This window comes from Globicephala melas, chromosome 13, assembly GCF_963455315.2.
Source record: "Globicephala melas chromosome 13, mGloMel1.2, whole genome shotgun sequence".
NCBI classification, from domain to species: domain Eukaryota; kingdom Metazoa; phylum Chordata; class Mammalia; order Artiodactyla; family Delphinidae; genus Globicephala; species Globicephala melas.
In genome coordinates, this window is record NC_083326.1 from 82,834,151 (window position 1) to 82,858,772 (window position 24,622).

Below are 24,622 nucleotides of genomic sequence, written 5' to 3' on the forward strand. Positions count from 1 at the left end.
GTTTTTTGGCGTTTTTTAAAATTTTTTATTTTTGGCTGCGTTGGGTCTTCGTCTTCGTCGCTGTGCCCCGGCTTTCTCTACTTGCGGCGAGCATGGGCTACTCTTCGCTGCGGCTTCTCATTGCGGTGGCTTCTCTTGTTGCAGAGCACGGGCTCTAGGCACACGGGCTTCAGTAGTTGTGGCTCATGGGCTCTAGAGCGCAGACTCAGTTGTGGCACACGGGCTTAGTTGCTCCACGGCACGTGGGATCATCCCAGACCAGGGCTCGAACCCATGTCCCCTGCACTGGCAGGTGGATTATTAACCACTGCGCCACCAGGGAAGTTCCTGCTTTTTTGATTTTTAAATTCTAAGGTATTGTCTTATTGGTTCTCCTGAACATGAGCCTATCCTAAGGAGGTGTCACCCAAATCAGTAAAGCTTCAAGGTAAGAACTTTTAAATTTGTTTTTCCATGTTCAGATTGTCTTTTATGAACACAAGGGCACGTTTTGCTAATTCACAGTCAATCAAGAAGGAGAGTTGAAATACTATTAAGACTTTAGTAATTTGTCTTGCCAGAAATGCCATCTTACGGGTTAAGCAGTAGTGGGTGAGTGACCAGGGGTTAAATACGATAAGCATTATTTTTTTCATAGTCCCTCTATAACGAAGAGTAAAAGGGGGAAGAAGGAGTGACTATGAAACAGCACGAGAAAAAAGCTTAGCTTCAACTCAATGTGGTAAATATTGTCACGATAAAGTGTCAAGGTTCTTGCCCCACAGGGTGCATGTCCACCCCCCAGGGGGACAGCACCCTCCTTGGCTGTACACCAGGGGGTGCATTGTGTCCCAAGGGGTACGTCATCATCATCTGATGTACACCGGGGGGTGCATGGTCCCTCAAGGGGTGCCTGAGCACCCCCCCCCACGTGGGACAGCACTCCCATTGAGTCAATCTGCCTTCGTAAATATGGTGACCCCTAATTAAATCAATCATCCTTCTTAATGGATGCCCTGAGACGTAAGAAGGCAGATTGATTTAATGGGGGCCAGGAAATCTAAGGCGTTTGATTGGTTTAATGAACGCCAAGAGATTTAAGAAGGACGATTGATTAAGTGGGGGGTCACGATATTTAAGGGAGCCGGTTTAATCAACGAGAACCACGTGACTCATGGAGACTGATTTAATTAGTGGGAGTCACGTGATAAGTGGTGCTGATTGACTTAATGGGAGTCACCTGATGTATGGGGCTGATTTAACAATAGGAATCACGCGAGCCAAGGGGCTGATTAAATCAGCTCGGGCACACCCCCCAAGGGGGACAGCACCCTCCCCGGCTGTACGCCAGGTGGTGCACGTCCATCGTAAGTGGGGCACGTCCACCCAAGGGGCGCAGTCCACCCCAAAATGTACATCATCGTCATTTGATATACCCCACTGGGTGCACGTCCACCCCAAGGGGTACGTCATCATCATTTAACAAAAGAGCTACATCAAGAGTCAAAAAAACCCTTTTTTAATTTTTTTCTCTCTCTTTTCAACTGTGATTCTCAGTTTAGAGCTGTCTGCTGGGATGGCCAGCAACTGACTATTAACTACCAGGGGTGGCGTCTGCCTCCATCTGTTTGTTGTTTGAATGCCAGGAAGTGTTCTCCTTGCCCGGAGTACACAGCAGCCAGAGCAACCGCGCTCACAGTTTAGGAGGGAAAGAGGGAAATAAGTAAGCGAGCACATGGTCACACGCCAGGGCGACAGCGCAGAAACAGCCCTTCATTTGCTCCATCATTCCCAGGGTCATGGTGAAGAACGGTTCTTTGTGGGCCGGGATAATGGCTTTTACAGCTCCAGGTAAATCATTCGAGAGCCCCCAGGCCCGGATATGGAAGAACAAAACGCCAGGAGGGGGTCGGGGGCCGCGCCCGACGAGGCCGAGTGGGAACCGGCCTCCTGCGGGCTCTTGCGGCCGCCGAGGTGTCGCGAGAGCCGGGGCTGCCGCTCGGCTACGCAGTAAGCCGAGTGGGCCGGGCGCGTTCCGCGGGGCCGGCGGTTTGGGCGAGGTTGCTTGGGCCAGCGAGGGTGCGGGGCTCCGGGGCTCGGGGCTCGCCCCCGCCGCTCCGGGTAGGCGCGCCGATGGCGTTTCTAGGGTGACGCTGCGCACACCGACTCTCTCCGGGGGCAGAGGAAACACCTATGAACCCTTCGGCCTCCTTCCTGGCCGGGCGCCAGGTGAGCGGCTGATGCTCTGCGTTTCCCGTTTCCGCCGTCGCGTCCCGGGGAGAGAGGAGAGCAGACCGCGGGGACGACGTGCATTGGGGTTATTCAGGAATCGTTTTTGCTTAAAATTTAAAACAATACCCAGGACGCAGAAGGAAAACGGAGCGTCACATCAGTTTCCTTACCTTAATGAAAATGGGTTGTTCAGCCCAGGAGCAGTGTCGAGTCGCGAGTACTGGGTGTACATGGGCCTCTGGTGAACTTTAAACTACTGTCTTTAAGGTAGAATTCTTAAAGTAACACTTTTAGTTTTGTTTTATTTCTTTAATTGAAGTATAGTTGGTTTACAATATTGCGTTAGTTACGGGTATACAGCATAGTGATTTGGTTTTTGGGTTTTGTTTTTTAGTTCTTTATTTCATAGATGGGGACAGTACCATACTTTGGAATGTGACTTACAATCTTAATAATAAAATATTGATAATACTAGCTAATGTTTGTTGGTCGTTTATGACAGAACAAAATTATTTTAAGGCAGGACCAGAAAAAGTTAACAAAGTTTTCTCTGTCGTCTGAGCCACTGCTTCCTCCCCTTTGGTGTGTATTGTGCATCTGCATTACACATTAACGAGATCCTTTTAGAAGACGTAGGAATGCCTGCTTGCCAAAAAAAAAAAAAAAAAAAAAAGCTATTTTCTCCCAGTGCCAGCAAGGAACTCCTTAGGAGATAACATTCCTTTCTCAATCCTGTAAGGGGTCACTGTGACCCACTACTTGCCTTGTATGCGCAGAGCTGCATTGTGTAAAGGTCAACATATTATTTTGATGTATAGCCCTTTGTCTTGAAAGTGTTTGTAACTGTGTTTTGACCTCTTACAGGCAGAACAGTTCTCAGAGCTTTCTGAAAGACTGTCTCCCAGGTTATAATCTTCAGCTTGGCTCAAATAAAGTTTTCCACTTCTTTCTTAGCTTGACTATTGATTAATTTTTAATGACACTTACAATGGTGCCAAGTACTGTGAAGTGCTTTACAGAGATTATCTTGCTTAATCCACACAACTCTTAGAAGTTAAAATGCTGCTATTACCATTTTACAGACAAGGAAATTAAGACTTAAGGACATTAAGTAACTTACGCAAGGTCTTAGAGCCACTAAGTGGCTACTTCTGGATTCCAATTTAGGTCAGACCAACTTCACTGCACTAGACTTTAAAATGATGTATGCTTAAAAGGTGTTATCGTGGATAATTTTGTTAGGCATAAAAATGGCATCATGGTTATATAAAAACGTTCATTTTTAGAGATGCATACTAAAGTATCTAAGAGTAAAAACTATTTTTTATCAACAACAAAAAGAAAAAGGAAAATTGAAACGTGGCAGAATCTTGATAGTGGTAAGAAAGACCTAGGTACTGAGCAAATGGGAGTCTACTGTACTATTCTCTTGTCTTCTGTGTATATTTGAAATTTTGCCTTTACAAAATTTGTTTTTAAGTAGGTATGTTGAGTTTGGATCAGTTACATTTAAACAGTAATTACTTCCTGTTCCCCTTTATTTGACTGCCGTAGAATTTCTGGGGCAAGCTGAGGGATAATATTGTTGATTGATACAAGGAGAGGGTTGACAGCAAAGAAAAGAAATGCAGAAATGGGTTTATTTGTGATTAACCAATGGAGGTTTTACCAATGGTCCCACTCTTTAAGAGTGGTGTAAATGGTACGACAGAAAGTGATAGAGGCAGAGTACAGTAGGTGTGAACTTGCTTTAAATATACATAATTTTGACGTCATGTTATAATCAGTGAATAAAACGTAATTTAACTACCTTGAATTGGCAGCAAAAGAAGATATAATTGTTTGGAAAATATGCTTTGGCCGATTTATGTTGATTAGTTTTATCCTGACGTGAAGCCACTTTCTATGTTTAGAACATTGGGTCAGAAGTTGAGATTTCCACTATCGAGAAACAACGGAGAGAGCTGCAGCTGCTCATTGGAGAATTAAAAGATCGAGATAGAGAGCTCAATGATATGGTTGCAGTACATCAAAGACAACTTCTTTCATGGGAAGAGGATCGGCAGAAAGTGTTGACTTTGGAAGAACGTTGCAGCAAATTAGAAGGTCAGACATATATGCAGCAGCATCTGTCATGCACTTGTACATGCCAACACGTTAAAAGGGCTCAAGGGTAAGATAGGAACATCTCAGCACAATCCCTGCTGCACTGGAGTTTATTTTATTTTATTTTTATTTATTTATTTTTGGCTGAGTTGGGTCTTTGTTGCTGCGTGCAGGCTTTCTCTAGTTGCGGCGAGCGGGGGCTACTCTTGGTTGCCGTGTGCCGTCTTCTCATTGCGGTGGCTTCTCTTGTTGCGGAGCACGGGCCCTAGGCGTGTGGGCTTCAGGAGTTGTGGCTCACGGGCTCTAGAGCGCAGGCTCAGTAGTTGTGGCGCACGGGCTTAGTTGATCCTCGGCATGTTGGATCTTCCAGGACCAGGGCTCGAACCTGTGTCCCTTGCATTGGCAGGCGGATTCTTAACCACTGCGCCACCAGGGAAGTCCCTGGAGTTTATTTTAATTGAAGATAGGATGACATCATGAACACTCACAACAGAACAAACACAATGTGAATTAAAGTAGGGCAAGCGAAGTACTTAGCTGTAGAAAGAGGGCTGGGCAGCTTCAGTCAACATTGAGTGTCAAGAGTGAACCTGAAGGAAATTAGTTTTGAGCTAAAGTATGAATGAAGATGCCACAGAACTGGCCATTTCTCTTGAACTGACTCAAAGATTTTAAACTTGGTATTGAACTTGATCTCAAATACCTAAAATAGTCATCTTTTAAAATTAGAGCAATCTCAAAAATGGCTTACAAAAATTTCCTTTTGTACCATATTTTAACTATCGTCCCTTTTGTGCTGCCCTAAAGTCTGAATGTTCTGTTGACACTGCATTAATACTAGAATGTGCTAGAGGGGAAAATACTAGATCTGTTTAATAGAAAGACAATGTATCACCTTCTTTACTTATATTACATAGAGGATTCTGTAAATGCGACAATCTAAATATGAGTAGTTTTTCCATTTCGTTGATGACCATCTGATTTTATTCTGACCACACCCACGCACATGTAGATACACATAAATGCAATATTTAATATGATTGTACGTTAGCTGCAATATGTCTTATATAATTAATATCTTTTATATAAACATATTAAAGCAAAAGATAACATTATATACAAGCATACCTCGTTTTATTGCACTTTGCAGATATTATGATTTTTAGAAATGGAAGGTTTGTGGCAACCCTGTACTGAGCAAGTCTATCAGCACCCTTTATCCAACACCGTTTGCTCACTTTGTGTCCCTGTGTCATATATTGGTAATTCTCGTAATATTTCAAACTTTTTCATTATAATTACATTTGTTATGGTCATGTGTGATCAGTAATCTTTGATGTTACTACTACGACTCGCTGAAGGCTCAGATGATGGTTAGCATTTCTTAGCAATAAGTTATTATTTATTTATTTATTTATTTATTTTGCGATACGCAGGCCTCTCACTGTTGTGGCCTCTCCCGTTGCGGAGCACAGGCTCCGGACGCGCAGGCTCAGCGGCCATGGCTCAGGGCCCAGCCGCTCCGCGGCATGTGGGATCTTCCCGGACCGGGGCACGAACCCATGTCCCCTGCATCGGCAGGCAGACTCTCAACCACTGCGCCACCAGGGAAACCCAATATCTGATTTTAAAATGAGCAAGACACCTGAATAGGCATTTCATGGAACACTGAATGGCCAATAAATGTACAGAAAGTTCTCATTCTCATTAGTAATTAGGGAAATGCAAATTAAGACCATAATGAGACCTTTTTATACTTACCAGACTGGCAAAAAATATCAGGTATTGGTAAAAGTGGGGAGCAAGGGAAGGCTCATTCACTGCTGGTGGGCGTGTCAGCTGGTACAGCTACTTTGGAAAATCATTTGACAGTTCTGGTAAAGTTGAAGATATACATAGCTATGGCCCAGCATTTCCACTTCTAGGAAATCTACTCACCCTTCAATACGCACAGGAATTACCTAAGGATCTTGTTAATATGTAGATTGTGATACGATAGGTCTGTGTATCTAACAAGGTCCCCGTGATGTCCCTGTTGCTGGTCCAAGGGCCACATTTTGAGTAGCCAGGCTCTAGAGGAACTCCTGCAAAAGCACCAAGATGCTTGTAGGAGAATATTTAGAGCAGCATTGTACATCATAGCTGCTAAGTGGAAACAGTCCAAATGACCACCAGTAGTAGAATGTATAAATACATTGTGGCATGATCATATAATGATATTATACAGCAATGACAGTGCACAAACAGGAGTTACCTGCAGCCACATGGATACATCTCAGGATCATAATCTTTTTTTTTTCGTCTGTGCCAAGCAGCTTGTGGGATCTTAGTTCCCCACCCAGGGATCGAACCCAGGCCCTTGGCAGTGAAATCGTGGAGTCCTAACCACTGGGCCACCAGGGAATTCCCAGGATCATAATCTTGAGCAAAAAAAGCAAACAGAAGAATTCATAGAGTATAATTCCATTTACATATGGTTCAAATTAAACTGTTCTTAGGGATGTGGTCATAGATAGTAAAACTATAATGAAAAACAAGGAAATGAGTAAGATCAGGACAGTGGTTAGGAAGGTGGGAAATTGGAGAGATTGTGCTCAGGAAGTGACGTACAGGGCCTTCTGGGTTGCTGTTGGTGTTCTCTTTCTTGACTAAGGTACAATATCGTGCATTTCATAATAAAAACTTTTAAAAGAAGTATGAACCTTTAACCATGTGTCTTGAAAATAATGCATTTTCAGCTTCAAATCTGACCACAAGTAAGTTATTGATGAAATCTCCCTCAGGTGAACTACATAAAAGAACTGAAATAATCAGGTCACTCACAAAGAAAGTAAAAACCCTTGAATCGAATCAAATTGAATACCAGAGTACTCTTCAAAAGACTCAACTACAGCTTCAAGAAATGGCCCAAAAGGCAACCCATTCCACTCTCCTCTCTGAAGACCTTGAGGTTGGTTTTTTCGGGGTTTTTTTTTTTGCGGTATGCGGGCCTCTCACTGCTGTGGCTTCTCCCGTTGCGGAGCACAGGCTCTGGACGCGCAGGCTCAGTGGCCATGGCTCACGGGCCCAGCCGCTCCGTGGCATGTGGGATCTTCCCGGACCGGGGCACGAACCCGTGTCCCCCGCATCGGCAGGCGGACTCTCAACCACTGTGCCACCAGGGAAGCCCTTGAGGTTGGTTTTAAGATAAGCTTCCCTAGCCCAAATTATGTTTGTGTTTCAGTTATTGAAAAATTAGGTTTAAATATTTCCATTAAAAATGCATGTGTGTGTGTATGAAAGTATATCCATCCATCCATCATCATAGTTTTGTGTTCCTTGTAGGGCTTTGGGTAGCTGCCAGTGCTATTTTGTCTTGGAGATGAAGCTTCATTACAGCCCTTTTCTGACTGTTAAGCCCTCTGTTTGGTAGCATCTATCATTTTATCAACAATGGGTTATTTTAGAAAGCCTTTCTCAGATTCTGAGATCCATATCATCAAGTAGCTTCACATTATGCTTTCTGAATAACTGTGTATAATCTGATGAAACTAATATCTATATCACGTTAGTGGCATATTGGGAATAAAATCTGTAAGAGTGATTTTTCAATTTTCATTTCTAGCTGGTGAGTCATCAGATATCTTTTGAGCTCATGCTTTTTGAGAGACGCAGTGAGAAAGCCTTTTTTGTTGTTCTTATAGCCTTCATATTCTTGTTTCATAATGATATCAGTATAGATCTTGGTAATATAGTGAGTCTTAATAACTCATAATAATTGTATAGATTTTATGTCTAAAATTTTTTCCAGATTACTCTTCTAGACAGTTTCTAGCTATAAAATAAGTGAAAACTATTCTGGAATCTCTTGATATGTTGAATTAAAAAATGGAAGCGTGTTGGTCAGCTTGGGCTGCCATCACAAAGTACCATAGACTGCGCAGAAATTTCTTTACTCACAGTTCTGTAGGTTAGAAGTCCAAGATCAAGGTGCCGGCCTGGTCAGTTTCTGGTGAGGGCTCTCTTCTTGACTTGTAAATGGTCACCTTCTTACTGTGTCCTCATGTGGCAGGGAGAGAGACAGTACATGAGCAAGCTCTCTGGTGTCTCTTCTTATGAGGACACGGATGCCATCATGAGGGCCCCACTCTCATGACCTCATCTAAACCTAATTACTTCTCAAAGGCTCCACCCCCAAACACCATCACATTAGAGGTTAGGGCTTCATAGGGCTTCAACATGTGCATTTGGGCGGGGGGGGGGTGCAATTCAGTCCATAGCAGGAAGGTTTTTTTTTTTAATTAATAAACTTTAATTTTTAGAGCAGTTTTAGGTGCATAGCCAAATTGGGTGGAATGTACAGAGATTTCTCATAGACCCTGCCCTCTCCCCCGGCCAGCCTCCTCCACTGTGGACATTCTGCATCACAGTAGTACATTTGTTGCAATCAGTGAATCTACACTGACACATCATTGCCGCCCAAAGTCCATAGTTTACATTAGGGTTCACTCTTGGTGTTGTGCGTTCTGTGGGTTTTGACAAATAATGACCTGCATCCACCATTGTAATGTCATACAGAAGTAGTTTCACTGCCCTAAAAACCCTCTCTGCTCTGCTCCCTCCTTCTCTGCCACAACCCCTGGCAACCATTGATCTCTTTACTCTCTCCAGAGTTTTGCCTTTTCCAGAATGTCATAGAATTGGAATCATACAATATGTAGCCTTTTCAGATTGGCTTCTTTCACTTAGTAACATGCATTTAAGTTTCCTCCATGAAGGTCTCTTTTAAAAAGCCTGATTATTCTTTTTTTTCCCAACCAATAAACACATTATGTACACAATAATTATATCAAATCTAGATCTCTGGGTAAAAAAAAAAAAAAACCCTGAAAAGTGGGAATACCCCAATATGAAGTTATTTCAACATAGAGTAAAGATGCATCAAAGTTCATTAATGCTACTTTGTTTCAGCAAAGGAAGTCTCTTGCTGATCCAGTTTTCATTCTTGCCAACCTGGAAGTATTCATTAAAGAGCATTAGGAAGTAGACATGTTTATAAACGTAACTGATAGAATTCAGTAGGGCAAAACTCAAGTACTGAGAAGATGCTGGCGATAATGGGGAAATAGATATTTGTGTTCCTTTTTGATGACTGCTTACTTAGCCCACTTTGTTACTAAAAAAGCTAAACAGAGAAAAAAACGAAACAGAAGAATGAGCACAGATTGTGGCTGGTGAGAGTAATGAAAGCTTTTAAATGACTCAATTAGTATTTTGTGTTGTCCCTGATAGGTTAGAAACGAAAATCTCAGCAACACATTAGTGGAACTTTCTGCTCAAGTGGGACAATTGCAAGCTCGAGAACAGGCTCTCACCACCATGATAAAGCTGAAGGTAATGCAGAATCACGATACGTCCACTTGCCAGGCACTTTGTAGCTGATAGGGTACAGCAATGTACATGAAGTTCCTGAAGTCCCACCATGACTCAGATAGGTTGAGCTATCAATGTTGCTCTCTTTTTTTAAATTCTGGTTTTAGAAATGAGGGAAACAAGTTTAAAATGATGCCCCCAAGGCCCTGAGAGGAGACAGGACTGCAGTGTGGGTCTCTGTCTCCAAGGCCCATTCCATGGTCCAGCATGCCTGCACTCAGCTGGTTTCTTCTGAGGTATCCATTACTGGGTCTCATAAAGTCATTAGCTATCAAATTGCTTGTTAATATGTTTTTTTTTAAATTAATTTATTTTTGGCTGCATTGGGTCTTCATTGCTGCGCATGGGCTTTCTCTAGTTGCGGTGAGCGGGGGCTACTCTTCATTGTGGTGCACAGGCTTCTCATTGTAGTAGCTTCTCTTGTTGCAGAGCACGGGCTCTAGGTGCGCAGGCTTCAGTAGTTGCAGCATGCGGGCTCAGTAGTTGTGGCTCACAGGCTCTAGAGTGCGGGCTCAGTAGTTGTGGTGCACAGGCTTAGTTGCTCTGCAGCATGTGGGATCTTCCTGGACCAGGACTCGAACCTCTGTCCCCTGCATTGGCAGGTGGATTCTTAACCACTGCGCCACCAGGGAAGCCCGTTAATATGTTTTTAATTGAGGAGAAAACTTAGCAGTCAAGTAGTTGATGTAGTCACTAACGTGCCATAAACAGTGATTGATAAAGTCTCTTCTATGTGGTAACACATGTGTTGGACAGCAGGTGACTAGAGGAGTGATTCTGGTATAATGGGACACTCATGCTAATTCATATGTGATTTTTCCCAGCACATAAATGTTTTTGAGTGATCAGGGACAAGCTTTCATAAAGTTAAAAAGAAAATATTAAAATCTATAGAATTGTCTTTAATCAAGTAGTGACCAGTTTCCTGGCTTCAGCAACCCCTACAGTGTCCATCATAGCAAACTCCTGGTGAAGCTGGAAAGGATTGCCTGACTGATGTGTCTGCAGTGGCGTTTGCTAAACTGTGTTCTTGTACTTAACAGGACTACTGTTTCTTTTTTTTTTTTTTTCTTTTTTTTTGCGGTACGTGGGCCTCTCACTGTTGTGGCCTCTTCCGTTGTGGAGCACAGGCTCCGGACACACAGGCTCAGCAGCCATGGCTCACGGGCCCAGCCGCTCTGCGGCATGTGGGATCTTCCCAGACTGGGGCATGAACCCGTGTCCCCTGCATCGGCAGGCGGACTCCCAACCGCTGTGCCACCAGGGAAGCCCAGGACTACTGTTTCTTTGCTACTGGTCTGATCACAGAGTTCCATCGGTTTTTGAATGGTCTGCCCAAATCCTATTTTTCCCATAAGTCCTAACGTGAGATGTGCAGACTGCGAAGTATTTTAGGAACGCATATAGGATGCTATCGCAGAAACCTTTGTCCTTAAGCAAAGGTAAAACCTGCTAATAATAGTTATTCCACATGAGTGGTGGGGGAGTACTTTTGCTTATTATTTTTATACTTTCAGGTGTTATTTGAATTGCTTTTCAACAAGCACATAGATACCTTTTATGTAATTAAAACAACCACCTCAACAATAAGAGGTTCTGAATTGGGTAGGTTTAGGATAAGGTCTTGGTGTCTGTCATTTTAACAAGCTGAAAAGAAGGGGAGGAAGAGAGGGCCTATGGGATTTATCTGTAATGCAGAGAATAAGCCCCCTCAAGGGCCACCAGCCTTCCTATTGCTATTACAGTTTCATAGGCAATCAAATGTTTGCTTCTAAACTTTCTGAGACAGTAACTATGGTGGTGTGTGCATGGTTTCAGGGGCGGCCGGCTAAGTTCAAATCGGAACTCCATCACTAACCAGTTGTATAACTGTGGCCACTTTACTGTCGAGTCCTCTGTCACGTGGGGAGTAACAATAGTCCCTACCTCAGAGAGTTACCGTGAGGATAAAATGGGGTAACACATGGAAAGTGCTTGGAATGAAACCGGGTACACGAGATCTTTTTTTTTTTTAATTCTTTTTGGGATATAGTTGACTTACAATGTTGTGTTAGTTTCAGGTGCGCAGGAAAGTGAATCAGTTATACATATACATATATCCACTCTTTGTTTTTCGATTCTTTTCCCATATAGGTCATTACAGAGTATTGAGTAGAGTTCCTTGTACTATAGCAGGCTCTTACTCATTCTCTATTTTATATATAGTAGTTTGTATATGTCAATCCCAATGTCCCAATTTATCCCTCTCCCACAATGAGACCTAATAAGTGTAGTGTTTTCTTATTGTTTAGTTGGAATTTTAAAATCTTATGTAACAGTTTTCAAATTTGGTTTGTAGGACAAAGATATTATCGAGGCAGTCAATCACATTGCTGACTGTTCGGGTAAATTTAAATTGTTAGAGCATGCCTTACGTGATGCTAAGATGGTGGAGACCTGTATTGTGAAAGAAAAGCAAGATTATAAGCAGAAATTGAAGGCACTTAAGATTGAAGTCAATAAGCTAAAAGGTAAGGAAGAGGCATAAATTTAAGCATTTTATCTTGGGAATATATTTCTTCATTTGGGTTCACTTAATCTCATAGCTGAGAGTAGGTCTGTTGTTAGCTTTAGGTCCTACGCTGAGATGTTCATTTCATTTGTATAGAATTATGCTGCAATTTTTTGTGTTACAAGATAAATAACAGAGTTGGGGGAAACGGCCTCATGCGTTCTATTTTAAAAATAATCCTGCCTTTGCTGTACCGGTTATCTATTGCTACTGTACGCTTTGTAGCAACCAATGACAGTGTCTCAGTGGCACGCAACCACAAGCATCTGAGAAGCTCACGTATCTGGAAGCCACACGGGAATTGGCTGATCTCCGTTGGGCCCAGCTGTGCGGCTCCCCTGGGGCATCTTCTCCTCCCCGGTCGGCTAGCCTGGGCATTTCTTCCCACAGTGAAGGCAGAAGCTTAAGAGAAGCAGAAAGATGGGAGGACCCATATATACCATCACTTCCCCCTCATTCTGTGGCCAAAGCGAGTCATGTGGCTGAACCCCGAGTCAGGCAGTCCCCTGTGGGAGGATTTACAAGAAATCGAGGGAGGAACGCAGGGAGGGGTGAGGAGTTACCACGAACAACACAAACTCCCACAGTGGCTTTTCGGGGCGTGTTTTGTTTTGGGGGGGAATTCCTTTTGTGTCCTCCTGTTCCATTTGCATTCTCACAGTAACCCCACAGTTTATTTTTCTACTACTTGAAGATTTCTAATGAAACGAAGCCTGGGTATGCCAGATAGGTTAGTGCTATGTACTGGAATATGGGTCTAGGTGATGGAGTAAAAATTTATATTCATCTGCAGAGGATGTGGCCTTTCCCCACTGTGGGCGGGGGAAGCTGTTGGATGGAGGCGCTATCCAGGTCTTAAATCTGCACCCAGACTGTCCCATTTATAAGTGGTCATCACGTTAGACACAAAGAATGACTCCTGCCGTGGAACGAGCAAACTTAGAATGACAGAGCCATGCGATTGCTCCACCTCTGTCCCTGGTGGAATCCCTCATGAGGCAGGGAGTTGCTGTTCAAATTGTGAAAGGCTATTGGGGCAGGTTTAATTTAAAAAACTCCACCTCCTAAAATCTTGTCCTTATGATGCCCTGACTTGTGGTCAATCATAATTTTGTCTCCATTTGTAGCTTCAGCTAAAATTGTAATCATACTATAAGCCCCTTGACAACAGGGACGGACTCTGTCTTCTGTTTTTTTGGATCCACAGTTAATAGCACAGCTCCTGGGGTACATTGTAGGCATTCGATAAGTGTTTATTGAATGCTGTGTTTACCTAGGTAAGATTTAAAGTAAAAAGAAGTCTGTTTTTATCAACTTTTATACTCTTATTTTATAAATTCAATATTTATTACAAAAATAAATGCAGCATCATGGATAGTGGACTAGAGAGTGAGGGAAAGAGACTCATTTGGTTTGGGTGCACTGGGAAGGCATCTTTGAAAACATTAGAGCTGAAACTTGGATGATGGGAAGAACCAGTCATGCAAAGATCTGGGCCAGGACCTTCCAGGCAGAAGAAAGAGCAAATGCAAAAGCCCTGGTGTGGGTTTTGAGGTTGGGGCCAGTGTAAGGAACAGATTGAAAGGGCAGGGCCAGGCTGTGCAGGCCTTAAGGTAATGAGTTTGGATTTCCTCCTAAGTGTAGCACAAGGGCTTTTAACAGAGAAGTGACGCCAGCAGATGGCCCTGATTGCTCCGTGGACAGTAGGCTGCAAAGGGAGAGGCAGGGTTCGAGCAGGGAGACGGTGGAAGCCTTGGCCAGGGTCACTGCTGGGGATGCAGTGAGATGTTAGATGAGGGACATATTTTGTCTGTAGATCCAACAGGACTTCATATTATTTGGAAGCAGGTGCTGAGGACATGAGAGGTATTCACAGTGTATATTCTTCTAGGAACTAGTATTTATTTGAGGACTTTTTTCCCCCTTCTATTTGTGAAGAGGATCTAAACGAAAAGACAACAGAAAATAATGGACAACGAGAAGAGATCATTCGCCTCAAGCAAGAGAAAAGTTGCCTGCATGATGAATTGGTTTTTGCTGGTAAAAATAGATAATTAGTTTAAGTAACCTGAACGTTCTACGATACTACCATGATGGGCTAAATGAATTGTACCTCTCTCAAAATACTTTATGTATTTAATTAATTTATTTTAACACCCTTTGAGAAATGTGGAGGGACCAGGCAGGGAATTTTAAAGCTGTTATCGTGCCTCCCAGTTCACTCTGTTTTCCTCTTCTGTAAAATGAGGAGCTGCTCTCCCTTCTAGCTTGAGTGCATGACTATACTAGCTCACTAAAAACATAGTACTTGTGCTTAAAAATTCAATAAGAAAGAATCTTATGAGCCAAGTATTTGCAAATACTAGATAAAAATTAGGAATTCAACAGTTTTTCAATTTTGCAAATAGATCACCTGTAGTTATTACAGTTGGAAAATACTCATGTGTTTTGTTACATCAGTACGACCGCAAAATAATAATGTTGGGGATGAATTTTTCATGACTTAAAAGCAAGTTTGTCAATAAGGTGTAACTTAGGCCCCCTTCTGATAAACATAAAAGTGGCACTCCCCACTCTCCCTCACTGCCATGTTCTCCTACACTCTAACCCCAACCCACCCCAGTGTGTCAGAGTTTCTAGCCTCTCCTTTCTCTGCTCCCAACTGAGAATCACAGATATTTAGAGCTTATCTGTATATGGCCCTGACAGCCAAGAAGATTTTGTTAGACTTTAATTTTGGTGGTTTGTATGAAGAAAATCATAGGTTTGGAGGTAAAGTTCCAAATAGAAATTAAATGAACTGGGACTTCCCTGGAGATCCAGTGGTTAGGACTTGGCGCGTCCACTGCAGGGGGCGCAGGTTCGATCCCTGGTCAGGGAACTAAGATCCCACATGCCATGTGGTATGGTCAAAAGAAAAAAGAATTTAATTAACTAAGTGAACATGTTTGGGTCTACTCATACCTACTCTCAATGTCCTTCCTGCTAGGAAGAGACTACATTTCTATAAGTTAAAGGGCAGAATACAGTATTATATTACATTTTTTTCAAATAAAATGAAATTTTTAATTTTAATCTCATGGGATTAAAGATTGGGGAAATGCAGTTTCCTACCACTAGAGGTCACTATTTCCATTATTTCTAGGATTCCTGTGTCTCAAAGTAATTATGTCTTACATTGTTACAGATACTTACATAAAGATATACATATATTTGTACATCTACACAAAGATATACATATGTTTGTAGCCTTATAGTTGAATTCCCACAATCTTTGGATCGGCATCTGTGTGCCAGGCACTCTGCTAGTGACTAAGAAGCTCATAGGCCCAAAGAGAGTTTAGTGCTCTACGGATGCTGTGAATAAAATGTGCGAGGTCAGAGGAAGGAAAAACATTTACAGAACATTTTAATAATCTCCTTTTTTTTTGGTTCATCTGTCTTTACTCATATGTTCTATTATGTATTACTAGGTAAAGTATATGTAATTTGTTAGATAATACTCTAATAAATCCATTTTATGAAATATTTTTTTATCCTTTTCTAAGCTGATTTCTTAAATATCTTTTCAATTCGTACCACTGTCTCAGAACAATTTTTGTGTGTTTAAATTATAAAAGTGAATTAAAGCCTGAAAAGAATTTTTAAAGGCTTAACATGATAATATGCTATCAGGTGTCATGGCTAAAAATTAACACATTTTATTCAAGGTTGGAAGATGTCTTAAAAATGTACTTTTAAGTTCAAAACTTCTTTTTCCTCTTGTTGAAGATGAAGTTCTTCACATAGGCTTAGAGACATGTTTCATTTGTACATGTTGCTTATAAGAAGTTTGCAAATGAAACAATGATACTAGTTTACATTTCTGTGGCCCCGCGAGTCCCATAAACAAGGCCCTGTGAGACTGAGTGAAGGTCTCCCAGGCAGTAAAAGGCACAGAAGCTTGATCAGAATTTGGCAGGTCCAGACGTCAGCACCCTTTCCTTTGTGCTGTCTTCCTTAGGCTGCCCGCTCAGGCAGGTGTCAGCAGAGTTCCATACCTCTGTGTCTTCAGTGACCAACTTGTGAAATAGGCGGACTCGCTCCACTTTGACCCCAGATAACCCAGCCACGTAGGAAAGTATCAGATCTAAGGAAACAATTCTATTTCGTGCAACAGTAGATTATTCTAAAGTCAGATTAAGGCAGTATTGAAATATATTTAAAATTATCCTTGAATGCCAAATAAAGTAGCTGGCTTTTGTTTAGGGGCCGTGCTGTGTCCAAAACAAGTATCTCTGAGTGCTGGGAATGCACCCAGCGTGTGATCATGCTTGTTAATGGAAGAGGTGGGTAGAGCTGAGAGCAGCCGGAGTCCCAGATGCCCTGAGGGCGTCACTTCCATCCGGAAAGAGCTACTGTTTTACTGTTTCCTTTGTGCATAGAGTTGAATTCACATAAACTAAATGCGACTCTACACAAACATTGCAAGTGCGCTACTTTTATAGGCTTTTGTTACGGTGTTGACTCCCCTAATGCAAAGAAAGAAATTCAGAATTGAAGAGACGTAAGTTTTAAACCCGACGCCGTGGCTTTCACTGTGCCACGAGGCACAGTTCTCAATTCTGTGCACGAGGATTACCTTTAAAAGTAAAATGAGGGCTTCCCTGGTGGCGCAGTGCATTGAGAGTCCGCCTGCCGATGCAGGGGACACGGGTTTGTGCCCCGGTCCGGGAAGATCCCACATGCTGCGGAGCGGCTGGGCCCGTGAGCCATGGCCGCTGAGCCTCCGCGTCCGGAGACTGTGCTCCGCAACGGGAGAGGCCACAACAGTGAGAGGCCCGCGTACCGCAAAAAAAAAAAAAAAGTAAGATGATGCGGGACTTCCCCGGCGGTCCAGTGATTAGGACTTTGCCTTCCAATGCAGGGGTTGAGGGTTCGATCCTTGGTCGGGGAGCTAGGATCCCACATACCTCGTGGCCAAAAGGCCAAGTCATAGAACAGAAGCAATATTGTGGCAAATTCAATAAAGACTTTAAAAATGGTCCACATCAGACTTCCCTGGTGGCACAGTGGTTAAGAATTCCCCTGCCAGTGCAAGGGACACGGGTTTGATCCCTGGTCTGGAAAGATGCCACATGCCGCGGAGCAACTAAGCCCGTGCGCCACAACTACTTAGCCTGCACTCTAGGCCTGTGAGCCACAGCTACTGAGCCCCTGTGCCACAACTACTGAAGCCTGCGTGCCTAGAGCCCGTGCTCCACAACAAGAGAAGCCACCACAACGAGAAGCCCGCACACCGCAACGAAGAGTAGCCGCCTCTCGCCACAACCAGAGAAAAACGCACGTGCAGTAGTGAAGACCCAATGCAGCCCAAAATAAATAAATAAAAAAAAATTGTAATGGTCCATATCAAAAAAAATCTTAAAAAAAAAAAGATGATGCTGCAGACCCGTATCAGAAGGGCTGAGCATTTAGCGCGTTTGGCTAGGAGGTGGTGGCTTTCATAGATCGCTCCTCACGCTTTATTCCGCCTGGTCCCCAGTGACCGCCAGCAGACACTTTTGCAGAAAAGCTGTCCAGGTAGAGTTGCTGTCTCCAGCAAAGCTCATGCCTTTGTCCTTAAATGGTTTCTGTGACGCTCCAAATGTAAAGCGATAAAAATAAATATTTGTATTCTTTTTCATCCACGAGAAAAATGACGTGGAAAAGGTGCTTTGTTAATAAACCATAGAAGTTGTAAATTTTGATTTAGGTTGCACCTGATTTACTCAAAACCGATTCATGTATTAATAATTAGAGGGTCAGTTTATGCATTTAGCCTCTTATAAAGAACTTCTTATAAAGACAGTGGGTTTTTTTAGGTGAGAAATTTATTGTTGATCTATCACTTATACGTGAATGAAATTATTTCCCCTTAAGCATAATATTAGTATTTTTTTCCTGTACAAGTCTTCGTGTAGCACTTTAGATCTTTCCTTTCTGGGGGTTCTCATCTGCCAAGTTCTGAAACTTCAAAATACTGATATCTCATACCCCAACCCTAGTAACAGCAAAGTGTCTGTGTTTCAGCAGAATGTTTATGGTCTTTGTAAAAGAATGAAGATTTAAAAAAAACCCAAAAACCTCTGTTCTGTCTTTTTGTGCTAGAAAATTGGGTGTAATACTGTGTATATTAAAGAAAATTCTGAATCTTAATTACCCATCAGGTAAAGAGTTTTCAAGAAAAAGAAAGTCTGTAAAGGAGTGCTGGACTTTCATTAAAATGGAAAGACAAGTTTGTCTACCTATGGGGTCACCTCATAGGTCCAAATATCTTCAGTTTTTGCTCAGTGAGAATACATACAAGTGGCCTGATTGTGAGATTATATCAGATTGACTTACATACTGGTGAAAATAGTGATTTTTTTTTTTTTTTTGCCCCTTGTAATGTTAGTTTTTTTTCTGTTGGTAAAGGTAATATGCTGTTTGGATTTTTACAAGGAAAATGCATTTGTAAGTTACCTGTGTAATGTGAATAAGTAAGTAAAGAGTAAAGTAATATGTATTAAATTTAGAGATTTAGAAACCACCCCCTCAAAAAAAAAGGGGAAAATAAGTGTCATTCATCCTTCCATCTAAAAAATAACTTGATACTTCAGCATGCTTGCGCTCAGCCTTTTCCTATGCTTATGTACATACAGACACACACATGTAATTTGAGCAGAGAGTTGGTACAGTTTTGAATACTTTTTTGACTTAACATTAATTATATTGTGAAAGTTTTCAAATTTGGCGAAGGATCTAGTCAGAATCACTGATGAAAGCTCTTTCCAGCCATCCATTTTGCAATTTTAAAATTCAGGAAGGGGGAGGGGCAAAAAGTTAGCCGCGCATAAAATTGTTGGAAATGAAGAGGTTTGTGTTGATATGGGCTGGTGAAAAACGTTTTAATAATATTTGTTCTTAAATAGTAGAGAGAGACAGAAGGAAAGACGAGTTACTGGATATCGCAAAGTCAAAGCAAGAACGCATGAGCGCAGAGCTGCATAATCTGCGACAGGTAGGCTCCCACTTACCTTCTCCGTTAGGTGGGAAACGCTTATAAACAAGCATCAGACTAGGAAAAGTGTGTGCCCAGTGATTTTGTTTATGATGCTTTTGGAGTCCTGACGACGTGAAAGGTGTATCACATTAACCTAGCAGATAGGGTCTTGCTTATGGTAATTAAAGGTCAGGAGACTAGTTACATTAACAAATCTCAGTGCTAACATAGGAAAAATAAAAGCAAACACATTCAGCCTAGTTCTTTAGTCACTGTCTGATCTGTGCTGGCATTTCAGAGTGCCAGTTGTTGGCTCAGTTTAGCTTTGTTGTTACACTTTATTTATCAATATCTATGGCAGATTTACATAAAACAACAGCGTGATCTGCAGTTTCTTAATTTCAATGTGGAAAGTTCTCAGGAATTAATACAGATATATGACTCAAAGGTGGAGGAATCAAAGGCCCTGGAATCCAGGTAATCTTAGTATGATGCTATTAATGTGATCTTACATGTTATTCCATCGTTCAGTCAATATTTGTTAAGTACCTGCTGTGGGCCAGTACTTAACTACTGTTTGGTAGGTAGTAGGGAATAAATGTATGTGACCTAATCCTGGGTTGTAGTGAGAATTTTAGGCATGATCTTAATTTAACCATTTGATTAAATTCATTAAACACATTATTTGTGTGTTTGTTGTGTAGAAGGCTTGGAGCTAAAGTAGAAATTACAGAGATGAATCATTTATTCATTCATTCAGCACTCAGTATTTTAGGCACGGGCTAGGAGTAGGGAAAAGGAAGATATATTGGGCATGGTACTTGCTTAAAATAATGCCAAAGAATGGTATAAATAACTGCAGTAGAAGTTCAGCTGAGGGTGAGCTCTGCTCTCAGCCTGATTTTCCCATTTTCCTTGTGAATAGGGGGAGACGTCCACTCCTACCTATAAAAGGCAGTGTGTGAATTAAATTGGTTTCTGTAAAATTAAAATATAAATATATGAGGTCTGATTTAATTTAACAAGCATACAACTGCCCCACAGTTAAACTGAGTCCACTTTTACAAGCAGAAATGGTACAGGGAGTCATGGAAAGGAACAGGAATTCAGGGAGTTCCCCATCACCGCACATAGGAGCAGAAGCTGGGCTGGATGACGCAGCTCCTTTCCCCGGAGGGTGAAGTTCAGGATGGGGATGGTCAGAGTTGCAGGGAGGGATGTAAGGAGCAGCTGTTGCTACAGACAGTAGAACTGGGGACTCACCCACACTTTGCTGCATGTGCTGTACTCTTCTTCGAGGTCTTTTGCTGGGGGTTGTCGCACCATTGCTCTGTATCCCAGCTGTGGCTGCTACTCATAAACACCAGACCAACCCAGCGACCTCTTGCAGGCAGAAGCCCCTAACCTATTGGCTCTTTCTCCTTTTTGCACTGCATTTCCCCTGGAAGGTACCTGGGCTGGATGATTGAGGTTATTCTTTAAGAACATAAAGTGGCTTATCCCATTCTAGAAGGAGGGATCAGAATCATACAGATTAGAACACCTGAATAGGTGTGACATGAAAAACTTTGACAATTTATTAGAAGGTTTATCACAATGATTTTTATTTTATGCACATGTGGTGTCACTTTTACCTTAGACCAGTTTTCCATATATAGATACATAGGCATCCAGCAGGTGAATGGGAGGGTCATGAATGCAGCAGGTGAGCACATCTGGCACTTGCCAATTATCGTTGTACCTTGACTCTCCATTGCCTTTCAATCCTGACTTTATGTCTATTTAACTGTGAATTAGGAAGAGAAATAACAGATCAATCAACGAGTATTTACAGAACACTTAGTGTATGTTAAAGGCCGTCTTAGGTTCCAGGAGGATTAAAAATGCTTCTACATGTGAACAAAAACCTTAAGAATCTTTTTTTTTTTTTTTTTTGCGTACGCGGGCTTCTCACTGCTGTGGCCTCTCCCGTTGCGGAGCGCAGGCTCAGCGGCCATGGCTCACGGGCCCAGCCGCTCCGCGGCATGTGGGATCTTCCCGGACCGGGGCACGAACCCGTGTCCCCTGCATTGGCAGGCGGACTCTCAACCACTGCGCCACCAGGGAAGCCCCTTTTTTTTTTTTTTTTCGGTACGCGGGCCTCTCACTGTTGTGGCTTCTCCCGTTGCGGAGCACAGGCTCCGGACGCGCAGGCACAGTGGCCATGGCTCACGGGCCCAGCCGCTCCGCGGCATGTGGGATCCTCCCGGACCGGGGCATGAACCCGCGTCCCCTACATCGGCAGGCGGACTCTCAACCACTGCGCCACCAGGGAAGCCCCTTTTTTTTGGTTGTTTTTTGCGGTACGCGGGCCTCTCACTGTTGTGGCTTCTCCCGTTGCGGAGCACCGGCTCCGGACGCACAGGCACAGTGGCCATGGCTCACGGGCCCAGCCGCTCCGCGGCATGTGGGATCCTCCCGGACCGGGGCACGAACCCGCGTCCCCTGCATTGGCAGGCGGACTCTCAACCACTGCGCCACCAGGGAAGCCCCTTAAGAATCTTTTGACAAAACTTTTATATGTATGAAACAGTGAATGATATAGTTAGAATAGGAAATTTGCTATCTGATTAATTAGATATATATTAATATATACAGTAAGAGAATGATTTGCAGTATGGAGAGTCAGTGCAGTGGACATTAAGGATGGGAAGAGGGGGGTGGGTGTGGTGGTTGGCAAGACTTCCTGGAGGAGGTTGGGCTAAAATTGGGCTCCGAAGAATATAAAAATTCTACCTCATATTTTCAACTCAGACAAATGGGTCTTACTAGGGTTTAGCTCAGCTGATGAGGTTTGAGTGAACTATTTAGAACGACAGTATCAAGTGTATCTTATAACTTCCGTTTTTTGTAATGCCACCATAGCAGAGAAATGTGTTTATCAGACCTTGAAAATAACCACCTAAAAGTCGATTTTAAGAGGGAGGAAAATCAGAAGTCACTGGTTAAGGACCAAAAATTTGAGACCACGTTGGTTCAACAAAATAAGTCAGACGAGAGCTCTTATGATGTATGCAAAGAGAAGAAACTACAGGTTAATACTTCATTTGGGGGAAAAAGTGTAATTGCTATCTCATCTCTACTTGCAAAAGACTTAGTGGAGAAACAAAAGTCTTGGTCTCCGGGAGGAAAAATCCAGACTGAACCCGAAAACAAAAGTACATTTTGCAAGATCCACGCAAGATCACCAAAAGGTAATGGAGGTGGGATTCAGAATGAAGAGAAACAACGCTCGGAAACATCAACATCTGTAGCCGATGAAAAGTGGCATGACATCAGCCTTTACCTGGGCCTGGCCAACTGTTCTGGTTCAAAACAACCAGAAAAGCTAGATGTCAAATGTCAAGATCACCTGGAAAGGTCTGGAGTCTCATGTTGCCATAAAAGCGAAGCCTGTCTGGATGAAAGCGACATGTGGGAATCCAAGTGCTGCCACCCAAGTAACTTCATAATCGAAGCTCCAGGCCACCTGTCTGACGTGGAATGGATGAGCATCTTCAAGCCTTCCAGAGTGCAGAGAATCGTGTGCCACAAATCGGTGTGCACTTGTTCGGAAAGTGCCAGTGGAACCAAATACAACTCCTCTACCAGGTCAGTCTTGTTTCATGTTTATAAACACCCAGGGAACCTACTTACTGTTCTGAGAACTCTAAAAGGGCTGCAGTAGCCACTTCATGCCAACTGTGAAACGGAAAGCAGTGTTTACAAACAGAAATTGCGGTTTGACAAACGGTTTCCTCTTTTCATCACAGGGTAGGCTGTTGAGTTTTTGATTGTACAGAGGCTGTGTTGGATTCCAGTGAGAAGTTTGTGCCTAGGACAGCTTCTGAGGCAAAAGTTTTGCTTAAAAACAAAGCCAGTTGTCATGAGCTGAGCAAACATGTTTTATTTTAAAACGAACGGGGAGGTCACTTTACAGGGTAGAATGCTGCTGCGGAGCATTCCTCAGCCAGGATCCTTTTGAATCGATAAGCCGTTTCTTTCATGTCCAGATTACATTCCCTAGACCCCAGATAAGACATTCTTTTTGCCCCCATTGGCTTATTTACACATCCAACTGCTTTGGCCTTTGTGTTTACTTTACATTTCCCAAACTTTGTTACTTTTAAAAATCATGCAGGAGAAAGAATATTTGTATCTAATAAGCTGGTAACAGTTATTGGTTTCTTTTTTTCCAGTTTTATTGAGATATAACTGGCATACAGCACTGTATAAGTTTAAGGTGTTCGGCATAATGATTCCAGTGCATCAGGAAATGATGACCACAGTAGGTTTAGTGACCATCCATCATCTCATAGAGACACAAAATAAAAGACAAAGAGAAAAATATATTTTTTCCTTGTGATGAGAACTCTTAGGATTTACTTTCTCAACAACTTTTTTTTTTTTTTTTGCGGTACGCGGGCCTCTCACTGCTGTGGCCTCTCCCGTTGCGGAGCACAGGCTCCGGACGCGCAGGCTCAGCGGCCGTGGCTCACGGGCCCAGCCGCTCTGCAGCATGTGGGATCTTCCCGGACCGGGGCACAAACCCGTGTCCCCTGCATCGGCAGGTGGACTCTAAACCACTGCGCCACCAGGGAAGCCCTCAACAACTTTTATATGTAACCTACAGCAGTGTTAATTACATTAATCCTACTGTACATGAAATCCCTAGTTCTTATGTATCTCATAACTGGAAGCTTGTGCCTTTTGACCACCCTTATCCAACTGGTTTTTTTAAGAGAAAAAAAATGGATTAGTTTCTGGCATATGCTGCATTTTTCAGGCTCATCTTACTGTTCGAATTGCTGAATCTTGTAGTTAGTTGAGGGGTGCTACACTAATGTCTGCTATTGTTAAAGCAAACCTAGCTCTTTGATCTTAAATTACAGAAAGGATGAAGCCTCTGTTTTGAGAGCCTTATTTTAATCATCACATTGACTTTCATAGGACTCTATGATTGAACTTCCCTTCTGGTATTTTCATTGTTTGGATTATCGTTTGGCCCTTTTAGAAGCCTGAGTCGCTTAAAAATCATACAGTTATTCTGTCAACAAAAACTGGTTTTTACACTAAATATTATCTATTCATATTTGGTTTTTAAAGATCATCTTAGATAATTGCAAGTACCAGGAGGGCACAACTTCCTATTTTTCACTATTGAACAAGAACACGCATATATTAAGGGAAAAGCTTGTGTTAAGTAATTTTAAGAGCAGAGCGGACACATATTAAACTTAGTGTATGAAAGAAATTCAAAGACAATTTCAGAGTTTTCTTTCAAGGCCCTTTTGACCTCCGTGGCTTGAAATGATTCAAGT

At 42.6% G+C, this 24,622-nt stretch overlaps 1 protein-coding gene across 7 annotated transcripts in view; it reads left to right on the forward strand.

Annotated features, from left to right (window-relative positions):
* The first annotated feature begins 1,620 nt into the window (after window positions 1-1,620).
* The window catches only part of LOC115855216 (huntingtin-interacting protein 1-related protein), a 73,111-nt gene continuing 50,109 nt past the window's right edge, over window positions 1,621-24,622 (forward strand). The window contains exons 1-10 of one of the 7 annotated variants that reach the window (XM_060310968.2): window positions 1,906-2,208; window positions 4,125-4,317; window positions 7,101-7,267; window positions 9,589-9,690; window positions 12,068-12,239; window positions 14,219-14,320; window positions 18,716-18,754; window positions 19,213-19,301; window positions 19,645-19,760; window positions 22,188-22,913. In XM_060310968.2, the coding sequence (XP_060166951.1) occupies window positions 2,173-2,208; window positions 4,125-4,317; window positions 7,101-7,267; window positions 9,589-9,690; window positions 12,068-12,239; window positions 14,219-14,320; window positions 18,716-18,754; window positions 19,213-19,301; window positions 19,645-19,760; window positions 22,188-22,913 (1,742 nt within the window). In that variant the 5' untranslated portion in view covers window positions 1,906-2,172. Of the gene's footprint in view, window positions 1,831-1,905; window positions 2,209-4,124; window positions 4,318-7,100; window positions 7,268-9,588; window positions 9,691-12,067; window positions 12,240-14,218; window positions 14,321-18,715; window positions 18,755-19,212; window positions 19,302-19,644; window positions 19,761-22,187; window positions 22,914-24,622 lie in introns of those variants that run through there. The other 6 variants (XM_060310960.2, XM_060310961.2, XM_060310964.1 and 3 more) reach the window with 6 other exon arrangements.